This window comes from Haliaeetus albicilla, chromosome 19 (assembly GCF_947461875.1).
Source record: "Haliaeetus albicilla chromosome 19, bHalAlb1.1, whole genome shotgun sequence".
NCBI classification, from domain to species: Eukaryota; Metazoa; Chordata; class Aves; order Accipitriformes; family Accipitridae; genus Haliaeetus; species Haliaeetus albicilla.
The window spans coordinates 25,849,911-25,874,284 of NC_091501.1; the positions used below are offsets into that span (position 1 = coordinate 25,849,911).

General features: G+C 35.6%; 1 protein-coding gene across 6 annotated transcripts in view; it reads right to left on the reverse strand.

Annotated features, from left to right (window-relative positions):
- The window catches only part of PPARA (peroxisome proliferator activated receptor alpha), a 48,083-nt gene that overhangs the window by 16,941 nt on the left and 6,768 nt on the right, over positions 1 to 24,374 (reverse strand). For 3 of the 6 annotated variants that reach the window (XM_069806889.1, XM_069806893.1, XM_069806892.1), the window contains 3 exons: positions 23,740 to 23,866; positions 3,114 to 3,358; positions 230 to 390 (listed from right to left, as the gene is read on the reverse strand). In XM_069806889.1, coding sequence (XP_069662990.1) covers positions 230 to 390; positions 3,114 to 3,321 — 369 coding nt within the window. In that variant the 5' untranslated portion in view covers positions 3,322 to 3,358; positions 23,740 to 23,866. Of the gene's footprint in view, positions 1 to 229; positions 391 to 3,113; positions 3,359 to 3,740; positions 3,820 to 23,739; positions 23,867 to 24,374 lie in introns of those variants that run through there. The other 3 variants (XM_069806891.1, XM_069806890.1, XM_069806894.1) reach the window with 3 other exon arrangements.

Sequence of the window (24,374 nt, forward strand, 5' to 3'; positions counted from 1 at the left end):
TATGAATTGCCCCTGCTTGATGAAGGTCTGGTATTGAGTTATGGTATCCAGTTATGGTACCTGAATGATTTATTTCAGAAAAAAGATGACAGATATGTTTATTATTTAAATAATTGTAACGGCTAGAATTATATTAATTAAACATTTATATAACAAATGTTTATCTTCATATAACCCTGTAAATAAAGCAACATGATTTAGGTTCTTAAAAAGAAAATTACGACTGTACCTTACAACCTTCACAAGCATGTACTCCGTAATGGTAGCCTGAGGCTTTATCCCCACAAATTCTACATTCAATGTTTAATGCTCCACTGGGTGATTCATCTATGCTACCTGGAGCTGTGGCAAAATTAATGGATGAAGGACTGGATGCTGGTGAAAGGGTGTCTAAAAGAAAAAGGAACACTTCATAAATACTATACTATCAAGATTGATACCATTTCTATACTAAATCCACACAAAAATGAGCTTATTCTAAAAAATAATCATGAGTTAATAGTCATTAAATGAACTAATAATTTGGCCATATGTGTTTGAAAAATAAGTAATATTTATATTAACAGTGCAAACACACACAACATACAGGGTGTACCCTGCTAATTTTGATGAGACATATAATGTCAACAAACAAAAAGCCTTACCAAAGTAACCCTGATAACAAGAACTAGAAGGCTGATAATGGTTCTTGAGGATTCAATAAATATGTGCCACACAAAATAAGAGCAAACCAAGCTTTTGGGGATTTTCCTGTATTCCATTTTTCACTTTGATTTTTTTTCCAAATCTTTCTCAATTTGATGTGAACATGAAATTATTTTATCCCACAACTTAAAATAAGTAACTAAAAAGTACTGAATTAGTATTTCTTTTAAATCAAGGAAATTTTCTTAACCATAAAAATGCACATACATCGTCTTCACAAAGGACATAAATTTTAAACTGAAAAGCAGTATTCAACATATATCTACTGCTCAAGACAAATAGTACAAAATATAAAAAGAAAAAAAAACCCACCACAATGAAATGGAACCCCCCCATGACTTCAGTTGAGTATCGCAACATCCGTTCAACCTGTCACTCGCTCTTTCCAGAAAGGTTACTAACAGCTCATCTTGCTGTTATATCTTCCATCTCTTGTGCTATAGTGTCGAGCATCATAGTATCTATTGCTATGATATGACAAGAGACATATTCCTAGCTCATGCTGAGTTACAGTTAAGATATACTTGAAGTCCCCTTGACTTTTGAAGAGTTACTCATAGTTTTAAATGACGATCTAAACTGAGGCCTAAAAAGCAGTTAGACAACTTCTGTCTCTAAAGAATTTTCTCAAAGTGAAAGCATGCTCCTGCACACTGGTAGAAAGGTCGAACAGGTATTAAAAGGAAGGTAACACAAATGTCTGCTTCTAAGATAATCCAGCAATAGAAGCCTTGCTTGGATATTTTACCTTTTCATTATAATGGGAAAAGCATTTCTGAATTGTTGTACAATGAAATACTCTCCAGACATTTTACTACTAGATGAACACGTTACAAAATTAACACATTCCAACTGTAATTATTTCAATTAATATTTCCACCTTATTTGAGGAAAATATTTTTCTGAGGCCAGAATTTCTTTTATCTTCCATCTTGCAACTTGCACCACAAGACTTCAGCAAATTGATGGGTGTGTTATTTTAACAGAAAGATTAAGAAACTCATGAATGTAGGTCAGCAAGTATTATGTTGGAAAAAGCCTTGGCATAGAACTCAGTCTGCATTGCCAGCACTGCCAAGCCCACAGGCATCAGAGTCATCAAGAACAGCCTAAAACCCAGGATTTTTTTAAAGTGTGATTCTCATTTCTTTTTACTTGCCTTATGGAATTTGAGCCTTAAAAGTTTACAGTTTCCATCTTCTCTAACAGCAAAACTAGAACTACAGTTTCCATCTTCTCTAACAGCAAAACTAGAACGTTTTGCAATGAACACTCAATACTCAAATTAGAATTTGATGGTAGAAGCTGATCTAGATTACTGTAGGACTTGTACGCGCACACACACACACACAATTAAAAAACCTCATGTCTTAGAAGGACTACGTTATAAACCCAGCACATAACAACTTTTCCTGTAGACGGCATCTCTCCAATGTGAAGGTCTGCAACCAAAAGGGACCCAAATCGTATTTCTACAAACATTCCTTTGGGCAATAGTGCCAAGAGGCAGGTCTCCCTTCTCCCTTCAATACTCACACTATTGATTTCAACCACTTCAGCACAGAGGCACACCTCAGTTGTATTACTGCAGTTTTAGTAAGGTAAAATAGTGATCACAGTCTGTGAATCAGTTTAAAGTAAGAAACCCCCAAAACAAAACATAATGTAAAACAACCAGAAAGTTAATCATAAACTGCTTAAAATGTCTCTACTGCTATAGGATTTGTAAATCCATGGTTTCAAAAGGAATACCTTACTGACATTATTGCAGCGTCCCATACTACTGCAGTTATTTCCATTTTGAGCTCTCAAACAAAGCCTCTCACAAAGATCTTTTAACTAAAGACTGTGTAATGTATTAGCTCTCTGAGACTGTTACTTTAACCAGGGTAGGAGTCATTACCTGAACAATGCTAGTCTTGAGAAGGGGGAAAAAACAGCATGTTCAAAACATCAGTACACTAAAATATACTGGAATTCTAGGTGAGTTTTTAAGGGTTGGATTATAAACTTTTGGCAAACATTTCACAGTACTTTTCAAATAGACGTGATTTGAAGAAACTTTAAAAAATGGGGAATACCTTTAGTGCAATACTGTGACTTCTTATATGACTACAATACACAGTAACTTCTTTGCTAGTAATAGCAATTTTTAAAAGTTATTTTGAAAAAGGTGTTGATACTAATGATAATTTAAAACAGCAGCTTTACATTACAGTAATTTTTCTGTGACATTTTTCTACTAAATTAACTTTGGCCTTAAATATTTTAAGACCATGCTATGATCAGCTTATATATTTCTAGTGTCACTTAGTCATAAACAACAATTATCACATTTTAAAAGTTTTTAATTTCTATCACTATGTATTTATAAACAAAAGTTTTATGGTAAACTAAAACTCTCTTACCTGTTATAACTGATCCATCAGATGCTGGACCATTTCCCAGTGACTGGAACTCTGTTAAACTTAAAGCTCCAGAGCTATCATCACCTAGAGACCGAGAGAGGTCTTGAATGTTCTCCATATCTTGTAGGAACTCTCCAGATAAAGGGCTGCCTATATCATCCTCTTCCAAAGGAGTAAGGGGATAGAGCTGGTTTTCAGTGTCCACCATTTTGATCAAGTAGAGCAGTCACTTAAACTTCTTCACACTGGTGAAAGAATAATTAAAAAAAACCCTGTATTTACAGTATCAGAATATTACTTTTTTAAAAAATACTTCAATCAGTTACAGCACACTGAATACATGAATTATAATCCAATAGTGAAATAATACAACATTCTGTTCCTCTGGAAGCTTTATGCAACACGAATCATCAACAGGACATGGAAAAAAAAAAAATCCCCCAAATACTTCAATATGAATTAAAGTTATGACAAGATCAATCTGTAGATTGTTGTTTTCTCTCCTTTGCTGATAAAAGTTATATATTGTGTTTCTATAGCAGGCATTATGCACTTCCCACCAAAATTTATAGAAAAATAACAAATATCAATATGCATACATACTATGTTTGAGCAGTCTTTGCTCACCTTATCTAACAGCTTTAGATACGCTGATTTGGTCCTCTGTTCTCATCCCTTTTAAATTTGTTCGATAGGTCTTATGACACTGCAGAGAACAAAATACTGTCTTATACTAAAATCTTTGTAGAAGTGGGCCAAACTAATACTTTTTGACCTACTTTGGTCAAAGAACACCTTCAGCAAATGTACTCCAGCATATATAATCCAATATATCTGTAATTCTTAGAGTTTGTTTTATTTCCTATAGTGAAATAAGTTTTTAAAGTTGCCTTCAAAACGAGCCACCAGAGTCATCAACTTTGAGTAACAGCACAGATTCCTAAGAAAACGTCGCAAATTTTAATTCTTCTTCTATTGACTTGTCAGGTAAGGAATTAGTAAATGTATTGCAGAATGTTACTACTGCTGCACAGATATACTTCTGCTAAAAGAAACTCATCTTCTACAATGAGTAACTAATACTTGTGTTACGCTCAGTATGCGTACAAACACATACTGCTGCAGTCTTGTCCATGCAATGAATATGCACGGGCAGTTAGAGAAGCTCTGACTGTTACTGTGGTTACCGCTCAACACTGGCCTTTGCAAAGAACATGCGTTCACTGCAGTTTATTGTGAAGCTTGAAACTGCCAATAGCTGGCTATTTGGGGATATACAATTGCTGATTTTACAACAGAACTGCTATGTTATGGTTAAAAAAAAAAATCTTCCTTGATGTTATTTAAAGTTTCAAATACCAACTACTTTGATTCCTACAACACTAAACATTTTATATCAAGAAATCAATCCTTTTCTTTGATTATCTGTGACAGACTCATCCTATGAAAATCAGGCATTTATTCTAGAGAAAAAAAATATTTTTTTTACTATGTAATTGACCAAAAGGGTACAGTTAAAAGTAATACAAAGTGCTGACTACTGCTTTACATACTAATGGCAAAAGACAGCCATCACTTGTATTCAGTTATATATAAAAAAAAATAAATCAAAAAGTTTTGAAGCAAGATATCTACAATCAAGCCTTTTATTCCCAGGCTGATGGCAAAAGTCTGCCTTCAATTACATTTGCATAATTTTACAAGGTACTACACAGATGTAACTGAGGGCAGAATGACCTGCTCTAAAGACTAAAAGTTATGCCTATAACAACCTGCAATGCACACACAGTTTTAAAATTATTTATTTTTCAGGTGCACTTATCAGGGCACACTCCTTTCTGTTATTTCATGGAAACCAATGATACATATATATCACTCCTATAGTGTTTTCCAATGTGTTCATTACATGACTGTAAGGCAAAACAAACAATTTTAAAAATGAAAAATCTGTATTGCATAAGGCTTGCTATTCCACAATTTGCTTCCTTCCAGCCAATCAATGTTATTTAATATATATAATTAGACTTGGCAAAACTTTCCTTTGATTTTCAGAGTATCCACATTTTTTAATTGTGATACCAAATGGCTGTAGTGGTACATCCTATGTACCCATTATTCATTTTTAGCCAAGTGAATAGACATAAAAATGTTAAACCCTCAGGTACAAGGACAGATTGAAATTGTAGTGTAATCATAAACTCTGATGATTAGAACAAAACAGTATGTTTTATATATCCTTGGGCAATTCATTACAGCTCTGTGCATCATTGTACCTGTTTTTGAAAGAAACTATTTTGAGGCTGAAAAAAGAGGTTACTTAAACAGTGTCTAGTTAGATTCTTTTTCCTGCAATTCATGAAAAGAATAGTTACAGTATTTAGCTTGTGACACATTTTTTCCAACTCAAATACCATTGTAGAGCAAAGATACAGATTACACACCCCCCCCCCTCCAGTGCTATACTTTACCAGATACCTGGAAAGATAGAACTAAAGGAGTAGCAGACACAAACACACAGCAAAATCCAGAGCTTCTACTCATTTTACTCAGTTCACACACTAAAATGGAGTTCTTTATGAAGGTAAACACTGAAGATTTCAGGATCTGACCAGCATAACTGAGATGGTAAAGTTTTCAGAAGGTTCATTGTATTTCGACTATTAAAACCAAGTCAAATACAATAGTCAGTTCTGAAGCCTGAAGACTGAAAGGAATCACAAGTTATAAGAATCATCTCTCTAAATATCTGATGTTATAAACTAAATGAGATAGAATTCCACTCTCCTTTCCCAAGCAGGAAAAAAACCAGACAAGGACCCTTCGTAATGATCCATTTGCCCAATTTCTTCAAAACAGGATAGTTTTAACTAGAAAAGGAAAATATGTTCTATATCACATGGTGTAGCAAATAAGAATATCCAGGAGATTAAGAATGGGAATTTATCCACAATTTCTAACACCAGTTACAAGACAACAGGTATGTTACTGTTGATTTTACTTGGACGTGTCACATTGCTACTCTATCACTATGCACAGCTTGGCTGTATTTAAAAATAACTGTCAAATTAAGTTATCCAATTTGATACATTAAATACTCATTAGGACATTGCACCAGATTGCCAGCACTGTAATACAATATTTATAAGCAATACAAGAGTTTTCATCCACATCTCAACTTCTTTCTGTAGGGATCAGTTGAAAGGCTGGCGCAGCTTTTATTTTAAGAGCATCCAAGCAATGCTGATTGTGATGCCTAATTATGTTACAATGTAACAGAACATTATATTGGAAAACTGAAACAAAATAACTCCTTTCCCATACAGGACTGAAGTGTAATTGCTATCAGTTATAGTCCCTGCCAAATTTCCATAACCTGAAACTCTTTAGTAAAACAAATTCCAATTGTCACTTTCTTTTAAAGCTCAACAGTTGTCCTGTCTCCAAGAACCACCTTTGTTTCTCTTATAAATCCTACCGGCTTGTAACCTGACCAAATATTAAGAAATTTGATACTCATAAGCCTGTCAGAAGACATAAAATAGAAATTAAAATGATTGTAACATACATGACCATAGTCACTGAAGAAAAAAATAATCAGAAATTATATGAATGAGGACTCTAAATAAAAGACTACTTAAAAAAAAAAAAAATTAAAAAATTACCCTAATGCTTTAGGAATCTATGGTCACCTACCACAGGAAAACAGCACAGATCATTGTAGATTATCTGACAAAGATTTTATTGCTAAACCATCTGGATGTATTCAGAACAACACTTCCAATCTCATGAAGACTCAAGATGCAGAGTAATTTTGCAGATGCAGTGCCTTACGAAACATTACTTTCACAAAATATGAAAGACAAAGTATCAACTGAAAACATTTTTGGTTAACATCATGGGTTATTCTCTGCCAATACCTTCAATCTTGAATATCTTTGCACAGTTTCTCTGTTGAGGCAGCATGAACCAGCTCAGTAAGACCTGGAGCTAACTGCTGTTTGCTGTTAGTTATCCAACAGAGTCCAAAACATTACACTATGCAGCTGATATCCCTGATATAACTGGAAGATAATATACTCCAGTTAAGAAATGAGAAATCACTTTTATTTATTTTATTTCTGAAAACAATGGTAAATTGCTATCCCTGTGACATGGCTATTTTGTGGTGAGGCAAAAGAGTAAAGAAACCTTGATGTACATTGTGTTTGTAATGATAGCCAAGAATAATAACAACTGTTCTCCAGCAATCCAAAGGTGGCTACCAAATTTGTCTCCGAAAAGAACCATCAACAAAAAAAGGAAGAAAGGAATGGCAGAGCATATGATCAGCACTGCTCCTCCAGTGTGCTCTTCGTGATGTTCTCCCAGGCTAAAACAGTTTTCACGGCACAGAAACATTATATTCCTCTGCAGACAGGTAGCACAAGTACCCTGCCCCAGGATAGGTGGGGAAGTTCCAGGAGGCACTAGGCTCCTTATACCCAGCGTTACTTCAAGTTCCCCTACTGAATCACGTACATCTCTCCAAGCATCACTTCTTGTCCAGCACAAGTATTTTTAAAAGATTAAGTGAACACTGAAGTCTACCTTGAAACAAAATGGGCATTGTTTCACAGGAAAGCAAAGGAAAGGCTTGATAGCTGAACTCTGAACATGGCAACAGCTCTTTCAGCAGCATGCCTGCTATTGCCCAAATTGCACCATGCTTTTCCACTTTTACAGTAAGTATTTAAAAATCAGCAGCCTTTTTAGCTGAATTTATATAAGAACAGCCTAACAGCTAGTGAAACATAAATGAAGTGCTTATTGTTTTAACTATTAAATTACATACCCTTTTGTACTTTCAAACACTACTAGTAAATTATAGCTGCTTAATAATTACAGCTCTTGTCAGTGATTAACTAGCTACCTTAGCAAGCATAGCCATTACATAACCATTTCTGAACACTGTCAAAATATACTAATATTTTCATTACTGGAAAAGTTATCTTTAAATTTTTTTTCATAAGCACAGAAAACCTTGAAGTAAAATATCTAAGTATTCATGCAATAAACAATTTGCCTTCTGTCTTCTCTGTATTTTGTGCATGTTTACACATGCATATGCTTTCATTGGCAGGTTTCACTTAATATGCATTGATCCTTGCTTCTATGAATATAAAGCTTCTAAAATAGAAAGGGTAATGAGTATGAAGTTCCTTTAAGTGATATTCACAGAGAGTATTTTGCTTTACAAAAAAAGCTGTACATGTTACAACAGTAGATGTGGTAGCTGCAGCATGATGATTCCACTCAAGCATCTGCATAAGCCAACATTTCTTCTTACTTTTAAGGCTTTAGAAAAATTCTGTGCCACAAAGACATTGGCAGAGGATTTTCTCAGTTTCCCATACAATATTTTAGTCTCCATACCCCCTTTCCTACACCCACATACAAACACATGCAAAGTAAACTGAAAACAAGAGAGTATGACATAGAAAAATAAGAACACAATTTCATGTAATTATGGTTTTAGGGATAAACAGGTTTTACTGGTGCTCTCTCACAGCCTGTTAGCTCTAAAACATGCCTATTTTCAGAAGTCCTCTTTTCCCTCCACCACACTGCAAATGCCCAATGAGTAACTTACCTATAAACTTGAAACAGGTCTTAAAGAAACTGCAGTCAGATTATCGAAGAAAAATACCTAAGCACGCCACGATCGGTTATTTGCTTCATTTTTGGAATGGGATGGTGGGAGACTAAACCCCTGGCCCTTCCACATTTAATACTGGCCACACTAGGGATAATCCCTGTAAGGAAACAGGTCTCTCAGATGCAAAGGTCTCTGAGAAGCAGTACCAAAGTCTGGATTTGCTGCATAAACAAATTGATCGTGTAAAGGGCTTGCTTGCAAATATCAAGGTTAAAGTTGAAACAATCATTACCTCTAGGTCACTTTGAGAACATTGTGGCTGAACACAGCACATTTAAAACTACCAGGTGCAGTAGATTCTTTTAGAAAACTTGGGTGTATAGGAAAAACCTGAAATATGTAAGCTACAGGATATTTCCAATACCCTGATTCAACACATAAACAACTGAAAATAAAACTAACTGAAAATAAAATTTGGCACCTAAAATATGAAGTCCAGTCTCCTATCTTGGAAAGGATGCATGTTGTCTCCTCTATCCTGTGACATTTGATTCAGTTTTCATACTTTGTAACCTTACATACTAGTAATATTTTATATTTTACAAAGTATTAAGAACCTAAAACAAAGAGAATTTACTATGCATGAGTTGAAAAATTTTCATGAGCCACCTCTTCAACAAGACTGCCAGTTGCACCCCCCCAAAAAAAAAAAAAAAAATCATAAAAACTCTATTTTTTCCCTCTACACAGTTGTACTCCAAGATATCATATGCAACTTACAAGCATACTTGCCTTTTAAACAAATCAAAATTCACATACCCTAATTTTGAAGAATGATACTAAAATTGCAAAGTTAAACTCTTAAAAGTTATGTAATGAAAAATTCTATGCAACCTTGATTATGCTACCTTATTTTTTTATGCACTGTGGTGGAATGTACCTATATACTGCTCGATGTTCTTCTTTCCCCAAATCACTCCCATTATAATTAGGCAGTGCATTAAACAGAAGTGGAATTACACAGCTTGTAAGGCAACTTTGCTTGTATTAGTCTGCAGCAGGAAAAAAGCTGTTAATTTATTGGTTCGTCAAAAAGGAAGAACATTCTTTGTCTAAGCAAAAAGGGAGAAAAGACAATCCTGTTTCTCTGATCCATAAGTACTTGCAGCACTGGAGGAACACTAGAGAATTTCCTGAAGGAAGAATAAAGGCCACAGAGGCAAGTCCACTGGCTTCAGAAAGTGGGGACCGTGATGAGTTTTACTTTCCTTCCCTGAACACAGTTCTCTAATTGCATCAGAAGATGCAGAGATAACAACACTTCTGATCTCACATGGGAAGAGTTGGATAAAGCTTTGAAACACTGCAAATATTTTGCTGGTTGATATTAAAAGTGGTAAAAACAATATAGGAATATTTTTTTGGTTTTGCATTACTCAGCCAAACCCAAGCAGAATTTACTGAGCCAGGCAGCAGCATTTCTTTGGTCCCAGGACTTTCTGTCCTGTTGGATTTTAAAATACATGATCCAAAAAGAGAGAGGAAGGGCAAGATATTCTTATTGAAAATTAACAATTTTTATCAACTTTTCTGTACAAGTAATTAGCCAACACCATAAGCAAGTGCTTTCAAAGACAGGACTAAACCAGATGAATTAACATGCTGTCAGCAGAAAGAAGATGCACACAAGAGCAGTGCTGATTAATGACAGGTCAGGCGGGAACAGTACCACACAAGCAATAGACTATATGTACATTAACACTAAGCAGAACTATTCTTCAACTAGATGTACTCTGTCAGACTGTCAGGAGCATATACGACTCTTCCATGTTGCAGCACCAACTCCTATTAGCCCACCACAAGTCAAAGAAAATGTAATGATAATGCCAACGTGGCTTATTTAGGCAAAGTGTCGAGATTTTAAAATTAAGTTTATTTTGTGGCATGCAGAACAGATATTTTCCAGCTGCATAGAAAGGTATGGTGATGTTGCCAGAAACTCTTGTATCATGCAATATACATGGTATTTGGCATGCAGGTTCCCACTAGTTTAACAAAAATCGCAGTTCTTAGAATGTCACTGTTTTGTTAGTTGTTCAGTTATTTTTACTTTGAAAAAATAAGGAAATGACTTAATAGAATTTAAAAAATGTAATTTACAAGTCAGTGTTACAAATCCACACTTTTCTTGGTGCAAATCACTTTTAGAAGTAAAAACATATGTAAGGAGATACAAACATAAGCAACACCTGTAATATGGCAAGAAGAGTATTACCAACAGAAAAGCATAAAATCAGGATACAAATTGTGTAGAGAAAACAAACAAGGGTTGTCAAAGAGGAGGTAGCCATAGTAAACATGAAAGGTTCCTTACATATTATTCAAGTGCCAAGTAGCCATAATGCAGAATCTGCATTAATAGAAATTCAAGCCTCTAAGAACATCTGTTTAACATTTATGTCCCTCCCAAGCAAAAATCTAAAACCTCAATCTGTATGATTATAAAAACACTCAGTTAAAGGCAAGACTTACAAAGTCATCTTGGATTGCTAGACAAAATACTACCATATCTCCTTATGAAAGAGAACTTTGAATTGCTTATAATTGCAGTATATACAAAGACACAGTTAAAAATCGAGCATTTCCACCAATATCACAACCTACAAAGACCAAAAAGCCTAAAATATTTATTGAAGTGATTACTTAACACTGCTCAGCTATGAAAATTTGGGCAGACCCTACATAGAAACAGACAGAAAAAGACAGCAAAAAAGCAACTTATCACCCAAGGAAGTGGGGGAAAGCAGAGACTGAAAAAGAATACAGAGAACAATGACATAATCGCTAACAGTCATTATTCAACTACTTTGCAGTTACTGAGCCAGCTTCAATCCCTGTTGGCATCTCCCTCTAGCTTCTTTCCAAGATTTAATGGCACAGGGTAGAAGCTACTTCATGGGTCCTGACTCTCTGAAGTGGAGTCTCATTGCCTAGAATATATTAAAGAAAGATAAATGTCCCTGAATGGGGCCCCTCATTCCCCTTTTAAATGCATCATTTCTGCTTTAAAGCTATGCAGCTGCTTTCTATACCTTCATGATTATATATTCACGATTTCCTCCAATGTTTTCTTTCAATTACATAACGCATTCATTATACTCTAAATAGTTCTAAAAATTGTTTTGCCAAGATTACTGTTTAAGAAGTAACTAATAACAGGACAGCAACAAAACTATTCAAGAGGTAATTAAACTATTCATCCCAAATATCATACCCTCTCACTTTCACACAACAGATGCAATTACTAATGGAGAAAAAAATTACAAAGCAGAAATTAATTTTCACCAAACAGACATAAGAGGGGTATTCATCTCACCTAATGTCAAGCACCTCACTTACATGTTTGGGTTGAGCAGAAATCAATGGGATTTCCAGAGGCATGACTGATCTTTGAGGCCACGATTACAAATAAAAAGCAGTACTTTTCAATCAGATCATTTCTCTGATCCAGTTCACTGCAAAGCCTTACAAATATTTGTGCTTGCTCAATGGAGGGAGCAGAAATAAGTGGTTGGGGAGAGGGATACCCGTGCTGCCCAGCCAATAAATATATGTGCTATGTGCAGCCTGAATCCCCTCTGAAGAATCCAGTGATTCTATCAACAGGCTGGGCCTTTAAACCAGGCACTTGCATTGCCTGAAGTAAAGCAGCCATGGCTCGTAAGTCTCTGATGAGAGCTGAAAACTGCTCTACAGATCAGACAGCATCTCTATTAGATTAAGCGGTATCATCTTTTGACAGGGCCACGGAACTGTCATATAGGCTGGGGAGATCATGCAGATCCCACAGTTATTCATCATCCTTCCAAGCAGTAAAACTCCCACAGAAATCCAGTAAATGGAAGATACAGGCATTTACTTTGAGTTGAAACAACATGCTCCAATAAATAAATTAAATAAATAAAATCGTAATTCCAATGTTGGAAACTCAAGCTGAGAGTAGAATCTAACTCAAAGAAAGACTTCAGCTGCTTGTGAAGAATAAAACAACATTCTAGCATCAAAAGGCTTTCTAATAGGAAATTTTAAATTCAACAAGCTCCTCAAGAACTTGGTAACTAGGAACTCAGTTGAGAACACTTTACATTTACATACATGACTTTTACACTGACTTTATATTAGACCAGAAAATATATTTCATCATATTTGATCCACAACATTAGACTACTCAACCTTTAGCAGACAGAGCTCAACTTACTTAAGATGTAACCACAGTTCTAGGTTATCAGTACAATGAGATCTGAAGCCTGTCTTTAAATTAGCCACTGCTAACCCCTTTAACAACAGGAGCCAGATTTGACTTCATCAGCAATGGGACATAAAGGTTTTGCAACCTTTGCCTTCAGGCTCTAGAGACAAGACTTACAGGTATATCACCTCAAGTTTACATCTATCTGAACTCATGCTTGCTTTCTTCCACACAAATGGACATCAGATGCATCAAATGTGACATTACTCAAATTTGCAGCAAGGTCCTGCTAATAAAAGAAAAATCTATTTTTCCTACCTCATTTCAGTAAAAAGAGTGCAGATTGGGTTGTTGGCTTGAACTGATGTCAAGCTCAGACAGATTCAAGTCTGCATAGAATATCAATATGACATTGAGATTTTTTGGTTTGTTTTTTTCTCCTCTAAATGTGAGTTTTCATATCCAAAAAGTGGATACTTTGGTGGTTTCTGTAATTGGGAATAGGAAGACCGGCATTTCTTTCTAATGAAAGCTGAACTGAAGCAAAAGTCAGAAGTACCTATATGTCAAAGCAAAGCTTTCAAATACCTCTTTTAAATCTATGTCTGCTGAATCCTTTAAATTCTTGTAAGAGTTGACTAGTCAGGACTTCAGTATCAGTCAACAGTAATATTAGTTAACAAACTATATAATATTATATTAGGTTTATTGGTAACCTACAATGTTCTCCTTCACTTTACTATTTTCTTCAAGTGTTTTCAGTGGGGTCTTTTCTTTGTTGGGTTTGGGGTGGTTTTTTTTTTCGTTTGGGTTTTTTTGTGGTTCTGGGTTTCTTTGGTTGTTTTTTTTTTTTAAACAACATTATAATCCAGTCTGATGTCTAGATGATTCCTGACTCTAAACCAAGCAAGCACTGTCAAAGACTTAAGTGGAAAACTTTGTGTTAAAGTCTTCAGTCTTGCTTCAACTTTTATTGTCAAGATGCCTAGAAATCCTGAAAAACTGGCAATTTGTAATTTTTTTTCTTTCTCTATGTATCCTGCCTCTGTTTCCACTTTTGTAGTAAATAATGAGCTCTGACACATGGTTGAGAATAGACTACAAGCTTAACCTATAGAATAAGCATACTATTATTAACATGACATTTGAAAAAAAAAAATCAGCCTGGACAACAGTATGAGGGAGGTTTATTCAATTTATTACACTAGTTATTAATGCATGCAAAGCAAATATTCAGACTGGAGTTAATAATATCCAGTATTTCTGAGGCATGATCAATAAAGCAAGTATATTTTATTAACAAGAGATTCAAAAGAACAATAGGATTTTTCTTCCGCAAGAAACTAAGCCATGGCAACATCTTAGCAACCACTATGTTATAGAGTACTCTGGGTTCTCTGATACGTGCTCTCTTTCAAGATCAAATACAGCTCCACAAGTACTACTTACAGTTCACCACAGCTTCTAATAAAAACCCCACTTCACTGTTATATATACCTTTATGCTTGCGACACACTCTCCCTTTTTCTTTTCCTCTCTCCAAAGAATCTCCACATTTTGCTCTTTATCCAGTGTGTTTCAATGTCAGTATCTCTTCAAGTCACTGTCATATTCCACTCAAATTATTCCATACTTGAGCAACATTCAAATGATTACACATGTTAATCATAGCAGCCATAGCAATTTGTGCTTCAAACTTTTAGAGATTCTAAATCATTCATGACAGTATCTTGTAGGCAATGAAGCTAAAACAATATAGTGTATAGCACACAGATGCTCTGTGTGTTTGCTGAACACTTAGATGTGAAGACCACAACTACTGAGAAAGAAAGATTTGATGCATCATTTAAGAGGATGTTTTCTTTATATGTACATTAAAAGCTAGGATTTGATTTATAATTGATATTTGAACCAATGCAAGGTTACATTCAGACAAACAGGACATTTAAGTATTTGCTATTTGATCCAAGGTCACGTTCACACAAATGTGTCATCTGAGTATTTGCTATATTTTTATTACTGTGTAATGAACTCAAAGCTCTCTTACTTTCCCCATGTGTCCCAAAACTCCTTACCCATTTATTTGGAAGTGACCTGTTTTTTCTAAGTTTTGCAATACTCTACAAATGTCTGACAAGCTAATTACATAAGCCAAGATTTTGAAGTGATTAACAGTTAGGGATACCTTGACTTCAGAAATCAGTGCTCAGTTTGAGGCTAAATCTGGTTGCACAGTATGCCCAGAAGGAAGAGAATTTTTAAAAAAGGAACAAACCAAAAACCCCACAAACCTATGTCTTATGAACTGCATGCACATATTTCAGATGTCTTAAACCATCATCCATTTCTTTTCTAAAAATAACATGTAAAAATAAGTTTGAGTGGTGAAGTCAAAGTTGATTCTGATGTGTACAGCATTTACAAACAGCCTACACATCTGTCCTAACATGCTGCTCACTGGAAACCAGATCCTCAAGACCAAATTGGAATGTTGTGATTGTTTCCTTACACATGTGATCACGGCGTCTCAGATTATGCAAAGTGGCTTCTCAACAATTTTCCAACTATACCCTGATAGTCTACAGAGACTTCATTTGTTGAAGAATAAAAATATCTGAGGGTAAAAGGCAAATACAAATTGCATTTTAGTGTGGTGACTAAATGATTATCTCCAATATAATCAATTTTTGAAGTAAATAAAATGTAAGCCCCTTGCTAAGTCTCCTGCAGAGTACATTTTCACTACATATGGTAAAAATAAACTTCAGAGGGTAACAAATTAAAGACATCTGTGCAACTAAAATTGTCAATTAAAATTATAATCTAATACATACAGAGGCAGCGCCAGGCAAAATTTTTGGCCATTTTCCATTAAACATATTGACTGTGCTATTACATAAACCTCTCTAACCCAGAAGTTTTACTTGCTCACGTGCTTGTTAAAAAAAAACACAACAAAACAAACAACTCCCCCCAAACAAAACCAAAAAAACCCCACACCACAACATATATGTTCTATTCTATCCAGAAAGACATAACTTTTACAAGCAAAGCTGTCCAGTAACTCTTACTAACAAATGTGAAATTTTAGACAGACTATATTTATGAAAAGGAAGAAAAAACAATTGTCACTAACTTATAGAGTCAAGCAAAGACTTTGATGCGCTTTCTAAAACCCTGATAATATTTCAACAATCTTTAGGGTTCATGTATATCTATGGACACCTTAAAATGTGTTCTTATAAACCAAGATAAAAGAATCTCTTTTGGTTTATAGCCACAGATCTTTATGTGTGATAGCAATTGGTATATATTGTCAATAATTCCTTATTGGCAGGACTGGTAGTAACATAATACTCTTTAGAACTTAGACTCCTTGCTGTGTTATAAATAAAAATACCTGCCTTAAGTTTACATTTACAGTAAAATGAAGGATAAAAACCAATTAACTAATCTTTTGTTCTGTGAGCATATTTATTATTCCTGTTTGATTTTAACCTAGCTTACTGTTCGACAGAAGAGCAAAGAAATGTTCCTGTGACAAATACTTCAACAGAATACAGCCTAAGTCAAGGCCACATATTATATATAATAATAATATATTATTATTATGCTAGATAATCTAATATTTTACAGATACCAAGTAGTTTTGAGTTTGTTGACTGGTAATGAAATTTTTGAAGTTGTATATAATTTTGTGAGTTTAAATAACATAAAAGCTTGACAGCATTAAGTTGTGACAGTACTCAGATTTGAAAGGTAGAATTCATATCGGTTTTTACTATTACCAGCATTAAAACACTGGGAAAAGGGCAACTTTGGGGAGAAGAAATAAAAAAAGCTTTGACTTCTATTGATTTGCTCCCAAAGACGTAAATTTTTCATACCACTGTCACCCCACATTGTCCTATCATGTCGCCCTGCTCTTTCCTCTTGTCACTACACTTACAGTTCCCCCTCCCCACACAGCGTCCCTGAACTACCGACTACGCAAACAGCAAACATGCTGTAGCTGGTTCAGAGCTACATGTTGCAACTGGCTCACTAGTGCTCCTATGCTGATTGGGAATTGACAGGCCAAACAGAACAGATAATTGTTGAATTCGTATTGCATCATTTCCTCAGTAGGGTCAATAATGTGTTTTGTTTTCTTCTTTCTCGTTACCAACTTTCATAAAAATTACAGAACTTTAATGCCTTTGCAACCACTACGCCTCTGTCAAATTTGACAAGACTTGCAGTTTCAAAGTTAACGGGTAGAGGAAGAGGACAGCATACCATACTGCATATACCTGACCTTCTCAGGTAACTAGACTAAAAGAGATGAGAATACAATCCTGAAAACGGTTTCCAGTATAGCAGTTTCGGAGCATAACTCTCTTCCAAGACAGATCTGGACTTTTGCCCCCCCCCCCCCTTTTTTGGGGGGGTGGGGGATGTTCGCTTTCAATATTGGTTTATATTTACTAAGGTTTGTAGAACACAAAAACAGTACAATGCATGCTTGAAGTTATGTCAGTACTTGGAGTATTCTACAGTTTTCCAGAGTCCCTCACTTTGACTCCTAATCACATACTTTATTAAGAAAAAATACTTGGCTGTCCTTGAAATAGTGGTTAAATATTCACTTTGGCTGAGGATTTCTGAGCTGTGGACAAAAATACTAGTTCTTACAAACATCTTAATGGCAACATTCTTCCTGAATAAAGAGCTATTGTTTTGGAACAATACTTTTAATCTAAAAAGAGAGAGAAAAAAGAAAAAGATATCTTAAATTAAAATTACTTAATGCAAAAAGTTGAAAGATGGTTTGGACTTTTTAGCATATTGATTTAAGATCATGAAAATCTTCACTTGAATCTTACCTGCCCTTCAACCGTAACCTAGGCCTTGCGATCCCCCTTTTTTAGAACACCTAGTCAGACACAACTTCTCTACCCGGCCAACCCCTAAATTTTGCCACCCTGGTTCCATTACACAGGTCCTGCTCAGAACAATTGAAATAAAATCCCCACAACTTTGCATCTGTATCTGTTACTACAATAGCCCTCCTACTTATGACCAGCATTCCTTTAAAAGGAACATGAAGCCTTTTACTTCTCTCTTTTCATTTACAGCTTAAGCTTCCACGTGTAAGCTTGGTGTCCTTCTTGTTTTGGCTTGGGACAAAAGTCCAGTTACTTTGGTATCTGACGCTGCAACTTTTGCTTCAAAGATCAACAACAAGCAAAAATATCTTTCTGCCTCAAGTATACCTCCTTTTCAGTCTCTATCGTTCTCCCCATCCCCAAATCTCACGTTTCAGTTTTGGCTTTACCCTGGCACACTCAGCTTCCATACTCTTTCAGCTGTCCTACCCTTCTCTTTCATAAGCCATGTCAAGCCATCCTCAAATCACCTCCTTCATCCCCTCGGGTCCTCTAGTCTTCTACCTCCGCCCCTCTAGTATCTGCACAGCTGCACTCTTCTCACCATCTGCAACCCCTTGCATGATTCATCACCAAACATAACAGACCATGATTATTCACTATTTGAAAAGCTACAGTGGAATTTACATCTGTTTCTGGAAGAGATTCAAGAAGCCTGAATTCGCCTTCTTAGCAGAGAACACCATCACTGTGTATTTTCAGTGGGTTTATTTCACTGATAAACTTTATTCCCTTGCCTAGACACAATAACAAGACGTATTTGATAACCTAAATTCAGCTTAACAGAAGGGTTTATATCCTATAAAAGAAAATGACCCTCAAACAAGATATTACAGATTTAGGCCCCTTCTGCTTGTAAGTATTTTTTTTTTTAAATTAACTGAGTAATACCAATGGGCTAGCTTTCATATTCTTCTACCAGTAGACAAAATCTAATGTCTTCTATAAACAGCACCTGGATTTGTGTAGTTTACTTATTCTTCAGTGTATATTTTTTTTAAAGGCTCTTGTTGCTCAGCCATTGCATTTAAATAAATAAAGACTGCTAAAAATAAACTAACTTTGATTTAATGGCATGCCACAACTCAGAGTACCCAGAGTGGAATGTGAAACAGAATTCTTTCACTTTTTGTTGTTGGTTTGTTTGTTTGTTTGTTTTAAGAAAAAGGCCTTCAGTTCTGTTCTGGTAATTTAGAAATTCTTACCTTAAAAAGTTTTTCTTTGTGATAAATGTATCACAAAAACAAAGTTTACACTGAATTGGCATTGCTGACAGGAGTCTTGGCAACAGGTATGAATGCAATGAATCCACATTTTTTGGCAAATGGACATCAAGTACTTGTACTTCCAAGCTACTGACATGTCAGATAGAGGATATACTTGGGACACATGACTTCACAGTTCTAAATCAAGTCACTTGCTACAGTATAGAGATCACAAGCCTCATACTCCTGCATGATCAAAAAATGTCAAAATATAACCAATTATTTTCCTGACATCTAAGCTCTCTGCTCATCCTTCATATGACATGAAGGGTGTCTACTTACCTGTTTAACAGCCCCATATTAACAATAGTATCACCATTGCTGCCTGCTTGGCACCCCACTTCTCCTCCCTACTTCTTTTAACTAAGGAAGCACCTGAATTACAGAAAAACAACAGCCCAATGAAACAGCCAGGATAAGAAAACCTGTTTGAAAAGTCATATATGTACTTTCATGTAGCAGTTTTAATTCACTTTGTAAGGCATTTTAGCTGACTGAATCAGACTTTTGAAAAAGCAATTATAGGGGGACAGTACTTGCAGCCCTCTGCTGAGCCAAACTGAAGTTGTTGGTTGCAAAATAACATAACTTGTTAAGGGTACAGTTAGGCAAGCCAGCTTAAGTAATGTAATAGCTCCCTGACATCAAAAGGATATCCCTTCCGTAGCTCCCTGACATTGTCAGCCCTGCACCTTCCCTCTCCCTTCTTCATTTCCAGCCACACAGCTCCATCCCGCCTGTGCTGGCTCTCGCACTTGTCTGACCTCTCTGGTCACATCTGTAATAGTAAATAAAACAGGGCCAGAGCACCGGCTTGAGCCATGCTGTTAGCGTCCTCTCTGACACCATTTTGGCCCATACCAGCTTGGCACTTTCCCAGACAAATGCACAAGCACAGTTAAGGGCACAGCACATGCAAAGCAGCAAATTGCTCTCCATTGGCAGTCTGGATGCGACCATGCTGTTTCAGGGGGAAGACTGTTAGGTGTGTGCAATCTTGCCACTTTGTTCCGGGTCCAGAGAACAGTCCCCGGTATATTTTATTCCCTAGTGTAGACATAGCCTCAGTGAAACAATTCAGCTTATTAAGCCAGTAGAAATGTAACACAGGAAAAACACAGCTAGAGATAGCTGAACAGACTCACTAAAGGGGCAGCAAAAAGTAAGGGTAGAAACACATGGATGACAGCAAAGGAAAGAAGCATGAAGAGGGAGCCTGACCGATCTTTTAACAACAATTGCTAGATCAGGTCAGGCCATGCTGAGTAACCACACCTCTCGCTGTAAGCCTTATATTTGCAGGGCTATCAGGAACAACACAGAGAGGGGACACCCTATTCTATTTTTTTTTTTTTTCATATTCGTGTGTTCACTCATATATATATCTATACATACACACGCATGCCACGTAGAAGAGAAATAAAACATGATAGCTGCAAACTGAACAATTCTATATACTTAAAGGATATTCACTATTACATTTCCATGGGATTTATTACAGGATTTATCATCTTGAGAAAACGCAACTCCTTGTAAATTTAGTTAGAATTATGGCAGCTCACTATGCTGAAGATCAGGTGCCCGAAACATACATTTAAGTTGAACGTTTGACAGCTGTTTGAAAATATTAGCCTATTTATGTACAGTTACTTCTCTATGGAAGCACAGTACACAAAATGTACAGCTGCCGCTTTTTTCAAAAGCAGTATCCTGTGTTGCTTGTCTCCTAGTTACATAGATACTGAAGCTGCTACCTGATTTGCTTCTAATCAGACTGGCCTGCTTAACTGCATACAGCACTCTTTTGTCCCGAGGTGGATAAGGATAAATAAATTTTATATAAAAGAATTAATTTCAGAGGTAAAAAACCAGTCCAGATTTCTTATGTGCTCTTCTCTGTGGGCAGCTATGTGGAATATGAATAAACACATTACACCATTTTTAAATTTCACATATATACAGCATAACAACCTAAGTCTACCTTACGCTCACAGAGCAAATTTTCCAACAACCGTCAGAAACAACCACAGACAGAACATTCTCCTGTTTACATAGCTCTCTCATAGTGAAACTACATCCATACAGCATCTTACACTGACAAAAAAACCACTCAAAACTCCCTCACAATGCAGCACACTTGCTCCAAACTGAACATTTACCTACAGACTAAGAAAAAAGATTTGAAAACCCACACTTAACCATTTTCAACTTTGCTGAATAAACTTCAGTGTCCAATATTCTGTGCATACTTGCATTGGCTACTTTTTAAAATTATTCTTAGGACTCCTAACCTTCATCAAGAATCTAGTTCCAGCCTCTATTAGAAACAATTTTTATGCTAGCAATGCATAGTTCTTGTAATCTTCCCCTGAAAATTGCCAATAAGCCAACAATATTCACTACAACCTGCTGGCTGCAATTAATTTTATTTTATTTTAACATCAGAGTGGGTGAATTTATCAACCAGTGTAATAAGAGTATTCATCAGCCTTATTGTAAAGAATGCCGTCAAGCACTGCCTGCTAATAAATCCAAGAGTCTCCAAAGCAGCCTGTTGACACAACACCCACCTTCTCCCTCTTCCTCGCCTTCAAATCCAAATGGTTCCGTATTATATTCTTCAGCCTTACTACTCCAGGGAACATTTTCCATACATGTTGAATGAAGATGCAAGAAGGTTTGGTTTTGTTTAATATGAACCTGCACCATGACTCCAATGCCATGTACTTTATAACTTACTTGCTGAAGCAGTAACACTAACAGGAGGCTAGGAAATGTCAACAGTAATTCAAGTCTTCATTTTCAAATAGATTTTGCAAATAAACAAAAGCTTTTCTTACCATCTGAACATTCATATTCTGGTTTAAATGCAGTGCTTTCTTCTGTGAATTGTTGTATTGAGCATTTCCAGTAAATAATTATTTAAAACAAAACAGGCATGTAGCGCTCTTATTTGCGTAACAAAAAATGAATGGTGATACAAGTCTATATGCAGACAGATAACAGAACTTACTCAGACAGCATACCTGTGCTGGATGCATGGATACATACAACAAGACAGTAAGCCCTGCCTTCAAAACTTAATCATAGGCTGTATAATAGTTTCAAACGATCCATGTTTTTGTTAAATCTAAGTAAAATTAGGATGGATTGTGGTACCATTTTTCCATGCAAAACACAACAAACTCTGAACTGTTCACAACAATAAACGCTCTCAGCTCCAGGATATTATACACTCATAGATGAGTAAGAAGTTACTCAACCAGCAGTTAATTTGCACACCAAACAGCAGCTCTGGTTTCCTTTTACATACTTATCAACAAACTGAATATAGACTAATGAGATACGAAAATATGAAACACAAAAATATTGGACTAACTCACTTTCACATGTATTTCAGCTGCCTGGAAACAAATGCCAAAGAACCTTACAACTTCAGTAGCTGCTAACTACTCTGAGCTCCTCAAGGCAGACACATCTTTGAACAAGTTTCTTTTACTATTTGGAAAGATTAAATGAATAATTTCTTAGTTTATACATTTTTTAAAAGCCATGATAGTATATCAGCATTTCTAGAAAGGGATAGGTAATCTGCCAAATGCTTGCGAATCTATCTCATACTGTTAGTGTTTCCACAGGCATGAGACAACTTAACTTAAAACAATAAATTTAGATTAATATAGTACCACAGAACAAATTATGCCTGTTTAGTAGTTCTCATCTTTCAATCTGCAAAGTAAAAAAAATTCCTACAGTTTATGCTCACAGCATTTTAAAACACAGAAAACAACCACATAAACCAGTCACGTAACAACTCAAGCCTCAGTCAGGATTAGAATACCAATGAATTGTATTTTATAATTTGTATTAATCTGTACACAAGAAGCCCTTCACTGGACACAGAAATTATACTTCCTAGATACGTAAAAGACACATGCAATGCACTTATAAATAAATATTGTTTCATAAGCAGAAACTATGAGAACTGGTATGAGGAAGTGGAATCAGATTTGGCAACATCTCAATTCCACATGCAATCTGGTCACACAACAATCTCCTCATATCAGTTTAATGTTTTTAAAACATGCCACATATCACACTCTTTGAGATATTTTAGTTTTATGCTGAGGATAGTGATGATTTAGAGCCTAACCTTACTGGATAAGTACTTTTTCATTCGGTGAATATTCAGCATTCTACTTCATAAAAAGTCATTCAATATTTAATGTGAAATGCTGAGCACTCCTAAAATATTAAGAATTCAGAATTCTGCTGAATAACATCTTTATACAACTTTTACGCAGAAGTCTAACACAGCAATAGATATCAGAACATGAGGAAATTTTACTTACTCTGTTCTCCTGACTGTGCTAGTATTTTCAATTTATCAATTATTTGTTGGCACTACTTGCTTAGATTTCTTTCTTTGCCAGATATACATTCCTATACATTAATCACCCTTTACAGAAATTCTGCTTCAAATGTTTTTTTCTTATCTAGTTGTTCAAAAACAATGCCAAGATAGCTCACAGTCCATGTATGTACTCACCACTTCGTGCTGCATCTTGCAAGGTTGAAACAGAAGTTGTTTTCTGGAATCTGTTTCCTTTCCATTTCATGTGCACATTGGCCATAACAAGTAGTGCTTCATTAATAAAAAGCTGCTAACATTCTTTCTTTAAAAAAAAAAAAAATTTAAAAAAATCAACAAATTTCCCAAAGTTACTATTCTAATTTTATATTGATATCATGTAATACAATGCTTTTTCATATTTCTTTATGCTTCTTCAGAAAAAACCACTGTCATTTCACTTGGGCTATAATTATTTTTTTAATGACTGAGGCTTTTAATACAATACCTAGTTTTACAGCAGGACTACACTGACATCTAGCTAACTAGGGTATAAAACTGGTACACCCCAGTATCATTCTGATCTTTTTTCTTCATTCAAGAGCACTCAACTAAGACCACTACAGTGAAAGCCTTGTGCTATTTTAATTATCTCTTACAAAGCAAAATATTTTTACTCATAAAGAGAATTCTCCCAAATGTCCGAGTCTTTATGTGGACAAACTGTTAGAGTAGTTACAGTTTGCAAGGTGCATACACACATGCGCCACAAGATGTCTTTGCAATTGGCCTTTTAAGTACCATTTATACCCCAAAAGTAGAGATTTTACTTT